The sequence below is a fragment of the Chrysochloris asiatica genome, unplaced genomic scaffold (assembly GCF_000296735.1).
Source record: "Chrysochloris asiatica unplaced genomic scaffold, ChrAsi1.0 scaffold00044, whole genome shotgun sequence".
In the NCBI taxonomy this organism is placed as follows: Eukaryota; Metazoa; Chordata; class Mammalia; order Afrosoricida; family Chrysochloridae; genus Chrysochloris; species Chrysochloris asiatica.
In genome coordinates, this window is record NW_006408562.1 from 286,190 (window position 1) to 298,996 (window position 12,807).

The 12,807-nt window shown below is 41.1% G+C and overlaps 1 protein-coding gene across 1 annotated transcript in view; it reads right to left on the reverse strand.

Annotated features, from left to right (window-relative positions):
- Window positions 1–12,807, reverse strand: part of COBL (cordon-bleu WH2 repeat protein) — a 316,809-nt gene that overhangs the window by 177,174 nt on the left and 126,828 nt on the right. The window contains exon 6 of the mRNA XM_006861913.1: window positions 1,131–1,313. Coding sequence (XP_006861975.1) covers window positions 1,131–1,313 — 183 coding nt within the window. The remainder of the gene's footprint in view (window positions 1–1,130; window positions 1,314–12,807) is intronic.

Genomic DNA, 12,807 nt, shown 5'->3' on the forward strand with positions numbered 1-12,807 from the left:
ACAACAACAACCTAAGTCAATCAATAGATTTAATGAAATCCTGATCCTGAGTCTATCAAATTGCTTACAAAGAAGGAAAAGCCCATCGCTAACTTTATATGGAAAGGAAAGAGACCTGAGATAAGCAAAGCACTATTAAATAAGAAGAACACGGTAGGAGTCACATGCTTCCTGACTGTAAAACTTACTACAGCTATGGTAGTACAAACAGCCATGAATTGGTACAACGACAGACACATAGACCACTGTAACAGAATTGAGAATTCAGGAGTAAATCCATAATCTATGGACTCCTGGTGTGACACTGTAGGATCAGCACTGGACTGAAAACCATAGGTCAGCAGTTCAAACCCACCAATTGCTCCTTGGAAACCCTATACAGGGTTGCCATTAGTTGAAACCAACTCGACAGCACTAAACAATAACATGGATAGTCTTCAACAAAAGGCTGAACTGCCTAAACTGGTGAAAAGATGGTCTCGTTAAATAATGCTACTGGCAAAACTGGGCATGTTCTCAGGAGGGACCAGTCCCTGGAGAAGAACATCATGTTTGGTAAAGTGGAGGGTCAGCGAAAAAGATGACACCCCCAGTGAGATGGACTGGCACCGTGGCATCAGCAGTGGGCTCAAGTGTAACACCAACTGTAAGGATGAAGCAGGACAGGCAGTGGTTAGCTCTGTTCTTCATAACAGAACTGATTCGACAACATCTAACAACAACAAAAATGACAATATACAACAATGTGCTCAGATACCCCAAAATCTGGATTATTTTGGGCATCTGTATCATATTGTATCTCATTCCTTTGTTGTACAAGCTTCAGAAGGTACCTTTTACCCAGGCAATCTTCTCATTAAACAACCACAACTATGCCCTCCAAATTTCAATTAATAAAATAAACATTAATCAACAAGCATAAGCCTTTTGTACTAAAAGTGCAGACATAGGTTTCTCCATGCATAACTGAGGCAGAGGGGCATCTCATCTTTATTTCTAAATAAAGCTTAAATGTTCACCTTATATACTCTAGCAGCTACAGCCACAAGCTTGAAGGATAGTGTGCTCCAAGGCCAGAGCTGCTTGATATTAAGAATACATTGATGAAAAGAGCCCCCGTACTTCCCTACCTTTTCTGAGGCCCTTTCTTGCACTGGTGACTCTGTGCTTGGCACGGAGGGAGGAGGAGGTGCTCGGCGCTTCTTCATATCTGACTTCATAGACACCCCTGAGATGTTGCTGAGTGAGAGGGATGGACCCCGTGTAATGGAACGTGAATTCACAGACGGGGAGTTTGGAGTTGTCAGGCAGCCCTGTTGTAGAGAAGAGGAAAATATAAACTCTCATCAATACAAGTTCATAACTTCACTTTGGTTTAATGCTCAGATGTGAAAACAGAGTGACAAATCATTTATCCGGCTTTTAATATCACATATTTGATTTTCAGGTTTTGAATAACTTGAGCAAAACTGACATTGTCACTTTCAGGGGAAATTATAGTAGATTATACTGTATAACATGCTCTTGTTATAAGTTTGCTTTTTAAATCATAATGAAATCAGGAGACTTTAAAATTCACTGAGAACAATGAGGAGCTAGAATCATTTATATTCTGGACCACACTGAAGTTATGAATACACCCCCTTACATCTTTACCCTGTTGTCAAAGTGAGCTCTTAGGGATTCGAATGAGCAAGAAGGCTATTTCTCATGGGAAAAGAAGACCAATAATTTCTGCCATTATAAGAAGTTATTCACTTGCTTTCAAGAAGTTTTTAAAATATATATATAAATTTCTTCTCATTTTCAGAAGTTATGAATAATGATTTTGAAATGTAAATAATGCACTGTGAAGACTCTACTTGACTGCCAAATACAGTAGGTAGTGATAGGCATCTAGCAATCTGAAAATAAATGCAACTCAACACATTAAGCAGTGATTCTCAAGATGTAATTATTCCACTAGGGAACAAGGTAAAAAAGTACAGATATTTTTCCTATGTTTTTTCCCTCTAAAAAAGTAATTTGTCACCAAGTTTTAGTACATAGGTAACAGGGGGGACAGGAACACCAGTTAGGTATGCTCACCATGGTCAACCAATCGAGATCAAAAGGGTAACATTTACCTAAGGACAAAGTTCAGAAGGTTGGGAAGGAGGGTAGATTGAAATAGAAACCATAGCAAGGAAGTTACATTGAGGGGACTGCACTCCACTGAGAGGAAACGAAGTGAACGATTTGGTGAAAATAAAACTGATGATCTTCTCTGCACACCTTGATTCAATTCACAATAAAAAGTTAAAAAATAATGCAATTTTTCCAAGAACTTTTTGAAGGCCCCTCGTATAACCATTTATTTATTTACCATCTTTCTCCCCTAATGACCTCTATAAGAACAGTGATTATTTTCCAAATATTGTTGTTATTGTTAAGTGCCATCGAGTAGGTTCTGACTCATAATGACCCTGTATAGGGTTTTTGAGGAGTGGCTGGTGGCTTTGAACCCTGACCTTGCAGTTCAAACTGACCGTGCAGTCCAGTGCATTATCTGGCAGTACACTCCCATATTTCCAGCTCTTAGAAAAATTTATGTCACAGAAAGGGCACTTAAACAAGCACATGCTAGAATGACGAAAGCACGAGTCCACATAACTCTGATTCTGTGTTTTACATAAAGAACTCCAGAGCAAATTCTAACTTGAATAACTGCTTCTATATTAAAAAAGATATACACATACATATATATAAAAGGAGCCCTGGTAGAGTAGAGGTTATGAATCGGGCTGCTAACCTCAAAGTCAGCAGTTTGAAACTACCAGCTGTTCCATGAGAGAAAGATGAAGCTTTCTGCTCCCGTAAATATTACAGCCTCAGAAACCCTGTACAGGGTCTCTATGAGTCAGAACCGACTCCGTGGCACATCACCACCACCATATATACTGTTTTTTAATGATAGTTTTTCATCTACACACACATGCATACAGACATAAATGAGAGGCTTCAAAAAACTTCCATTAACTATCAATTCCATTTTTTCCATGAGATTTTTAAAGCCCCTCTTTTCACGGAAAAGTGGAATTGAAAGTTAATGGAAGTTTTCCATGAACATGCACACAAATGCACATACTCACACATCAATTCTAGTATGTTCTGGCAATGATACGATAACTTTGCTTCCTGAGAAAATCGTTTTGAGAATCAAATGTTCTTGTACTTAAGCATTAAAGCCAAAGGACAGAACAATCTATGAAGGTCACTTTTTATGGCAGTTCATGTTTCCTTAAGAGATCTCCAAAGCCTCGGTCATCAAATACAGAGTTCTCATGGGAAACAGGTGAGGGATCTCACAGCAAAGTGTCTGACACCAAAGCAACTCAGCAGTACCTATATAGGCTCCCATGAGCAATTAGTCCTCTGTATCCTCGGGTTCTACAACTTTGGATTCAACCACAGTGGACTGAAAATACCTGGGGGTGGAGAGGCTACTAAGAAGCAGTGAAGTGGTCAAAGCAATCTCTCAATGGATAACAGGGAGTATAAAGTGCTATTTAGACGGCATTTAAATTTTATTAGGCATAGTAAACAATCTAGTGATGACAAAGTTCAAGGGAGAATGTGCACAGGTTATATGCAAATACTGTGCCATTTGATATAAGGGACTTGAGCATTTGCAGATTTTGGTGCATGTGTGCATGTCTGTGTGTGTGTGGGGGGGGCATTGGGGTGAGGTGGTGTCCTGGGCTAAATCACTCAAGGGTACTGTTTTAGATATCTAGTGCTGCAATAGCAAAATTACCAGAAATAAATGGCTTTAACATAAATCTATTTTCTCACAGTTTGTTGTTGTTGTTAAGTGCCGTCGAGTCGGTTCCAACCCATAGCGACCCTGTATAGGGTTTCCAAGGAGCAGCTGGTGAGCTTGAACTGCTGACGTTGCCGTTCAAACAGCTTTACAGTCTGGTGTATTAACCCACAGCACCACACCAGGACTCCACAGTTTAGTAGGTTACAAATCTGAATTTAGAGCACCAATTCTGGGGAAAGATCCTTGTCTCTTTTCAACATCTGTATGTCCAATATTTCTTGGAGATTTCCAGGTATCTTGGCATCAATATTTCCCCGTGTCTAGGAACTTTTCAGTACAGGGACCCTAGGTTCAAAGGATGAATTACACTCCTGGCTCATTTTTCACGGTGATAGTAGGTCCCTCTGAGCTCTGCTTGCCTGTTAACTTGTTTGGTATGGAGCTATAATATAAGCACTGGACTGGTAACCACAAGGTGGCTGGTTCAAATCCACCAACCACTGCTTGGAAACACTATACAGAGTTTCTATGAGTTAGAATTGGCTCAAAAGCATTTAGAAACAATGTATCTCCAAAGAGATTGACTGAAAGTTCAACCTAGTGCTATAGATTGTATCTAGTCTCATTAACAACATAGAAATGAGAATTTACAACACACAGGATAATTACATCAAATCACATCATAGGGAAAGTGATTATATCAGATCTCATCATAGGGGGTAGTAATTACTACATCTTAACTACTAAACCATGGAAAACTCAAGCCCAACAAAGTTGACACAAAACCTTAACTTCTGTATTATACTATGGGACAACTGTACCAAGGAAATACGCCAATGCCAAATGAACTTGGCTTACTAGTTTTCTCTGCCTTAAATCTACCCACAGCCACCATGGAGACCTAATATGAGAGAATACAGACTTACTTAAAGATGCTGAATACAGATTACCAAGTGAAATGACTAAAGAAAACCAGAGAAGGGGATTTACTAGTCCAAGGTTCCCAAGCTGTGAAGGTATTTCACTGGATGGTTTGTTATCTCAAATACCCTTAAATTCAAGAGGAAATACAAGCTGCAGCTTTTCTCATCAAAGTCATTTAGTACTGTGGCTGGAAGCACATCCTAAGATCTACTGAGATGCTCAATTTCCTTATCCATAGTATTTGCTGACAGCGCTTCTCTACACACAAACAGACACATACACACACACACACACACACACACCACGCACAAACACACACAGTTTGGTAAAGCTTGTGAAATGAAATGGGGAACTATACCATTACCGACACTATTATCGCTGAAGTACGCATGCCCCTGTTTGGCATCCTGGAATCATGACACTCTTGATAATGCATTTCACAACCCAGCATTTAATTGCTTTTCTTCACTCCACCCTGTCTAGACACAGAACTTCCAATTCCTCTCCTCTTCCGTCCTCACCACAACTATGTGTGGTTGACTGATCACTCGACACAGCTATGAATATTCCTCTGTCCTTTAAATGCCTTGAGCATTTTCAGAAGTTCTACACACAAGATTCCTTTCAAAGAATGATACATGTTATATTGATTTCAGGTTTGAATTCTGTGATCCTCTTACTCTTACAAGAATTCTGACATCCATGTGAGGCTCTTGAGCTGCAAATTCTTTCCTGTAAGGACTTCAACTGGGTTAGCCTGATGTACAGTCTACCCAGCATCAGGCCCACACATGAGTATGGGCCTTACAGGAGGTCACATCTTCCTCTTTACAACTGGGAAAATTCCATTCACTTCAATGTTACTATAAGAATTAAATGAGACAATTTATATAAAGTGCCTAGCATATTTCTGCCACATTGTTGTGGTTGTTAGGTACCACCAAGTTGGTTCCGACCTGTGGTGACTCTGTATAGGGTTTCTGAGGCTGTGAATCTTTACAGGAGCACAAAGCCCCATCTTTTTCCCTTGGAGCAGCTGGTGGGTTTGAACAGTTGCCCTTGTGGTTAGCACTCCAGAGCTTACCCTTCAGTGCTACCAGGGCTCCTTCTGCCACATGAGAGATATGTGTAGTTTACTTCTTCTAAGTGTTTTTAGGGAGAATAACCTCATCCCATTAGGAATGCAGTGAGAAGAACTCAAACACCAGAAAGCCAAAGGCCTTAAACGTAACCCAACTAAGTTGTTCTTCTAAGTCTGACACGTGAATGGCCTTGGACTTCTCACAAGCCATTATCTGGTCCTTGACAACTTCAGTGAATTTTGACAATGGCTGCCATCCAGTCGATTCCAACTCATGATGACCACATGTGTATTAGAGTAAAACTGTGTTTTCTAGGGGTTTCCACTGGTTCATTTGGAGGAATAGATTGTCAGGCCTACCTGACTACTCTGAGTAGACTCAAATCGCTAAACCTTTGGTTAGTAGCTAAGCACATGAACCAGTTTTACCACTCAGGCACATACTGCTTACCCCAAGTCCCTACACAGACCAGGAGCATCACCTCCCACCAACCTACAGGTCCAAGCAGACAGATTTCATGGTGCAATAGTGCTTGGTCCTCCAAAGCCTCTGGTTTATTGGACTATCCAACAGTGTGTCTCAACTCTCACCTCATGGACAGCCAACAAATATAGTGACTGCCCAGAGAATATTTGTAGATCCCCACTCTTGGAATATGTTTATAGAATTTAGAAAACAAGCCACTGAATAATTTTGGGGGGGAAACACTGCTATGTATTGATGGTCCTGTAAAACATTGGTTTATATTAACATGAAATGGAAAATCAAAGTTTAGTTCATACAGTCCAGAGTGCAAACATCTTGGCCTACGTCCTATTTTCCCAGTGTCCTTGAATTCCTCCTGCTACAAAATGACAGGGAAAGTTCCATGTGGGGCAGACCACTGCTTGCCTGCAAGAGGGGTTTGCTTTTTCTACTCCCTACTTAAAACTGGTGGTGGTGGTGGTCATATGGCATGGAGTCGGTTCCAACTCATAGCTACCCTGCATAAGGTTTCCGAGGCTATAAATCTTCACGGGAGCAGAAAGCCTTATCTTTCTCCCACTAGTAGTTTTGAACTGCTGACCTTGAGGTTAGCAACCCAACTCGTAACCATTATGCTATCTAAACTGGTCAGTAATAATCGACAAAAATATCAAGTTCCATTCTTGTAGGGAAGTGATGAATTTCTTCAAAGGTCGGCCGTAAACCCCACAGATTTTGGCTGCGACAATCTTACCAGTTTTTCATAGGAATTTTTTTGTCCTGGCAGTGAAGTTTTACATGAGGTGTCTCCAGATAAACCCTTAAGAAGTCCAGTAGACAACCAAGAGAAAAAGGCGCAATGCAAACACAACCTTCCTAACTGCATCATGAGACAGTTAACTGTTGGGTGTAAACCTCCACCACCAGAGAAGCTGCTGTCAGCTGGAATGGAATCAGATCTGAAACCACCAAGCCTGAAACAGTGTTAAACCCCAGGCATCCACACCCTGCCAGTAGCTGACCAATTTATTACACTGTGTCAATAATTCGGAGACCTGCTGTGGCTCTGAAGGATAATGCATTGGACTGCAAGGTTGATTTGAACCGCAAGTTGGCACTCCCAACTCACCAGTCGCTCCTTGGAAACCCTTGACAGGGTGACTATGAGTCGAACAGACTTGATGGCAGGCACTTAAGAAAAACACCACTTGTCAATAATTTGATCATATCAGGCACACAGCTTAGAGGAGGAAGTAGGGAGACAAGAAGACACAATTCCAGAACTTGAGTGCCAGCTCAAAATGAGACTAACACCATCTGTGAAAGGAGTCCTGGTGGTACAGTAGGTGAGAGCTTGGTTAGCTCTGCTGCTGACCAAAAGATTGGTGGTTCGAATCCAGTCAGTGGTTCCTTGGGAGAAAGACCAGGTGATCGGTTCCCATAAACATTATAGCCTAGACAACCCTCCGGGGAAGTTCTGATTTCACATGGGGTTCTCATGAGTTGAATACAGATTAGACATCACCTAACAACAATAACATCATCTGTGAATATGAATTTTGTTGGAGATCTATAATTTAAAATGGAAAAAAAAAAGATAACATATAATTAATTGCCTGTGTTTGAAATGTGCTCATTATCTCAGGGATTCTTCTCTTCCTGGTATTTGAATTTTCTGATAAGCTTGGGAAGAGATACTAACCTGCTGGCAGTATACTGGGCACCACACACTCCAGTCAAAAGAGGAGCTTCCTTAGAGGAAGGTAGGAGCTGACACAGGTGAGTCATCTCTTTCTCCATCCTGCTGGAGCCAAGGAAACAGCTAGAAGGGATTTCAGCTTCTCAGATTTGGATTTGCCTCTGGAACTCGGTTCTGTTTGTAAATGTGGATCAGGGACACTTATGCAGTGTAATGTTCTCTGTTGTTCCAGCACTAAGGCTGAATGGATCAGTCACTGTGATCCATATTTCACAACAGCCATGAGTGAGGGCTCTGAGAGAGCTTGGTTTTCCCAGAACATTTGGTGAAACATAAATTACAGATCAGCATTTGACAAGAAATGGAGTATGGACAAGGTAAACCTGACTATTCTCTGGTCACCACACACTGCCATGTTTTATCTTTGCATACGTTGTTCTTTTTATGTATATGTTTGCCCCAAAGCACCTTTTACAGCCATGCCACGTCACACAACCTAAGGAAGGAATCATCTGTCCATATTAAGTAGAAAGGCTGTCTGGTAACTGTGACCATAACGAAAGGTTTCAAGAGACACATGGGTTAAGTGCTGTACTTATAACCATTTTGTTTTTTAAAAGAAAGATGAATGAAATCATTTTGCTCCCATTTCTTAACACTGATTATTCAGACAAACAAGACTGTCTCATTTGAGAAAACAAGAGAAAAACAATTTAATTACGTCTACCTAAGGGTCCTGGTGTGATGCTATAGTGTAAGTACTGTACTGCTAACAGCAAGATCAGTGATTCAAACCCACCAGTCATTCCTTGGTAATTGACTTAAGGCACTTTACATCAGCAACAGACTTTGACTAGCACATTTCATACAAAGATTGAGGACTTTGGGCATTGTTTTTCTTTAGTATTAAAGAAATGCTTTGATACAAGTAAGTGCTGTCCTAACCGTCTTTGGTCTTGCTGTTGAGTCAGCTCCCAGTTCGGGTGGACCCTGGGACAACAAATCAAAATGCTGCTCCATCTTGCACCAGCTTCGTGATGTCTTGAATCCACTCTGTATTCTGCGTGTCTTCCAGCCTAGGGAGCTCAGCTTCCAATATTACATTAAACAATATTCTATTGTGATCTGTAGGGTTCTCACTGGTTAGTTTTCACATATAGATTGCCAGGCATTTCTCCCTTGCCTCTCTCAGTCTGGAAGCACTACTGAAAACTGTCCACCATGGGTGACCCTGCTGGTATTTGAAACACTGGTGCTTCTAGTATCATCGCAACACACAAGCCCCCACAGGACTACAAATTGACAGATGGTGATCTGTCAATTAATGATACTATCCATACAGACAAATTCAGATCAATGTTTTTATGATGACAAGATTTCAGAGTTCTTCTAGTCTACAACTCTGGTTTAATGGTGAGAGAAACTGAGGCCCAAGGGGATTATTCAATTATCTTCAGTTATAGTCAAGCCTCAGGAGTGCTCAGCACCCCTGGTGATGAAATTAAACGAAATTTAGGAACCTTGAATCTGCAGCCCTCTCTTTACACGATGCTGCTCCCCTTTGAAAGCTTTTTTTTTTCCTTTTCTTTTAATGCTTTGTCAAATAACTATGTGGAAGACAAGGCTGAGTTTTGCACTGTTATCTACATCGTTTTTTCTTTTGATACATGTTTTGGCAGGGATCCACTAGATCAGGAAGACAGACACCATTACTCTTCTGCTCTCCTGGCCATCCTCTGAGCTGAGCCTCTTTGATATCTCTGTTTCAAAGCTCCTGACACATTCTGGTGAGAAAAGAGGGTGTTGCTTCCCATTCCACAGTTGCCAACACCGTCATAGGCAAAGGGTCAGGCAGAGTTCCCTTCCAGGGAGCGTGTACTCTGACTACTTTTTCTTATCCTCAGAACACAGTCTTCCTGAGGGACACACCTTCAGTCAAATATCCTGTTCTATCGGGCACCTTGGACATCCTGCATTGGTTCGGAGTAAAGGGCAAACCAAGAGGCACGTAGGATGCCAACCTCATGAGAACTGCTTCCCATGGAGAGTCCAAGAAGTGGAACTTTTGAGTCCAGTTTTTATTATGTGAGATTAATGAGAAACAAGAATTCTCTTGGCCAAGTTCCTGCATTGCAATGCCTGTGGGGTGACATTTTAAGTCTTCCCGGGAAGAAACATTGCAGAAACTATTTGGTGTGCATGGAGATTTCAGCCAGTAAATGCCGTGCTACCAACGCACCCTGACAGTCATGAGCATCAGGCTGTTTGGATCACTGATCTTCTGGGTAGATCGTTTTGTAAAATGAGCAAACAGTTTCCAGTTGATAATAAATGATGACCTCTTACTAGAACTCAATAAAGAGATTGAAGGTGAGCTCTAATGCTCATCCTGGCGGGCTATCTTAACCTGCATGTACACGTTTGGAATAATTAATAATGACGATTTCATAGAGCTAAAAGTTTCTGAAGAGCTTGTAAATTAAAAGAAAATGGATTTAAAGATTGTTACAGGCTTCCTGTTCCCAGGAAGGATCCTCATGTTCCTGCTAGAGAGACTGCTGAGAGCCACAAACAGTTGAGCTGTAAAGCCAAGCATACCTGGTATTAAGGAGCAGCCACAAAGCCTGGTGTGAAATTCCCTTTAAAGGGGCATGGAGGAAGAGAGAGGCACAAAGACATTAAAGGGGCAGGTTTGATCATAATCGCCTAAAATGGCAATAATGTACAGTGTAGGTTAAAAGGGCAGGAACTGGATGAGTGGATGGGAACAGAAGACTGATAGGATGTGGGGCTGATGGAGAGGAAGCAGGTGGAGAAGAATGGTAAGGTAAAATGAAGGGATATGGTATATACCTGAACTGCACATGTGTGTGTGTGTGTATGTATGCATGTATGCGTATGAGTATGTATATATTTGCTTGGTAAAATGGAGGGTCTGAGAAAAAGAGAAAAACACCTAATGAGATGGAGTGGCACAGTGGCAGCAGCAATGGGTTCAAGCGTGGCATTGATTGTGAGGCTGGGACAGGACTGGACAGGGCAATATTTCACTCTATTGTGCACAGGGTCACTATGAGTCGGTGCTGACTCGATGGCACTATTGACAACAACAATGTGTATATTGCTGTCAAATCAATTCTACTTCACCAAGACCCCATTGTGTCAGAGTACAACTGTGCTCCACAGGATATTTAATGGCTGATTTATCAGAAGAACATTGCCAGACTTTTCTTCCCAGGCCCCTGTAAGTGGACTCAAACTTCCAAGTTTTCAGTTAGCAGCCAAGTCTGCTAGGCGTCTGCACGACCCAGGCACTCCCTACACGGGCATACATACTTACACACATAGAAACACACACATGCACAATAGTGGCTTGTCATTTAATTGAAACAGTTCAATTTGAGGTAACAGAATCTGAGTTATAGAAACAATACAACTGTTGTATAAAAAGCAAGTTTAAAATAAAAGATTTTCCCTTTCACATCTGTACGTTAATTTTTCTGTAAGCAGTGAAGTGGTGACAGGTTTTAATATTTATTTGTTGTTGTTAAATGCCATTGATTCTGTTCCAATGCATAACGACTCTGTACAGGGTTTCCATGGAGTGGCTGGTGAGTTTGAACTCGCCGTCTTGTGACTTAAACTGACCTTGTGGTCCAGTGCTTTAATCTATAACACCACACTAGGACTCCAAAAATATTTATTTATGAGTTTCAGTCTAACAAACCTCTTCAAGAGTAAGATTTCACAGAGACCTAAATTTCATATAAATGGGTTCCTCTAAACTCAATGAGATATTTCACATTAATTGGCTCATGAGAATTTTATTAATACTATAGATTAGACCAAAAAAAGAAAAAAGAAAAGAAAGGATGAAATCTGTATGGAAATTTATGTCTATAAAACTTTGGTCTTGGAAGCAGTTCTAATCGATTCCGTGAGGTCACAATGAATCAAAATTGACTCAGTGATTAGTTTTGGTTAATTTTCGTTCTGTTTTAGGTCTGAATGCTGACAGAAAACACTTCTATATTAAACAGAAACAAAGCTAACATGAGGAGAGAATAAAACAAGATGGCAGATTGGGTAGAAGTGTTGTAAAGACCTCCGCCAGCAACACCACAGAATACCTGACCAAGCAGGCTCAGGGGATGGTCCCAGAACTCTGAACCACACATAAAGGAATATTTAGAAGGTTGGAAGTCTCACAGCTGGGGGAATTTGTGGAAGAAGCAAGAAATTCATTGCTTTCTAGTCTGAGATGCTCAGCTGCTCCAGGAGCTACCATATTGGGTGAGACCAAGCAGGGGAAGGATCGGAGTGGCCACAGATGCCTGGCAGAACCATAGAGATAAAGGTGTGGACATTAGCTTCTTTGGTAGCTGTTCATTGGTCCCTTGCTATCTGCGTACCACGCATGCACACAGATCTCCTTGAAATATAAAGAGACAGTTTTCAATTAAAACCAAATGGCCACAGTCGGCCCTGAACTGTTTACAATTAGAAAAAAGGCCTGAACAGGGATTGTGGAGCTGGACAAGCACAGAAAAAAGGAAATAAGCTGAAAATTAAATCCTAATTTACATCAAAACGACCAACAGTGGCATCTTGAAATTTCTCAAGAAGAAGAGTGAAAGGGAAGCCCATTTCCTGATCACATCTACCTGGAGGCAATCAGACCATACAAATTACCAAAATACATACACATCTAAGTATTAAGGCCACAGATAATCCCTGAATATACCCAAAAGAGCAGAAGCAGATGACCATATCTGCACATGTCCAGAAATGAGATAAAGTGACTGAGGCAAATGAGCTGGAAGTAGACCTAC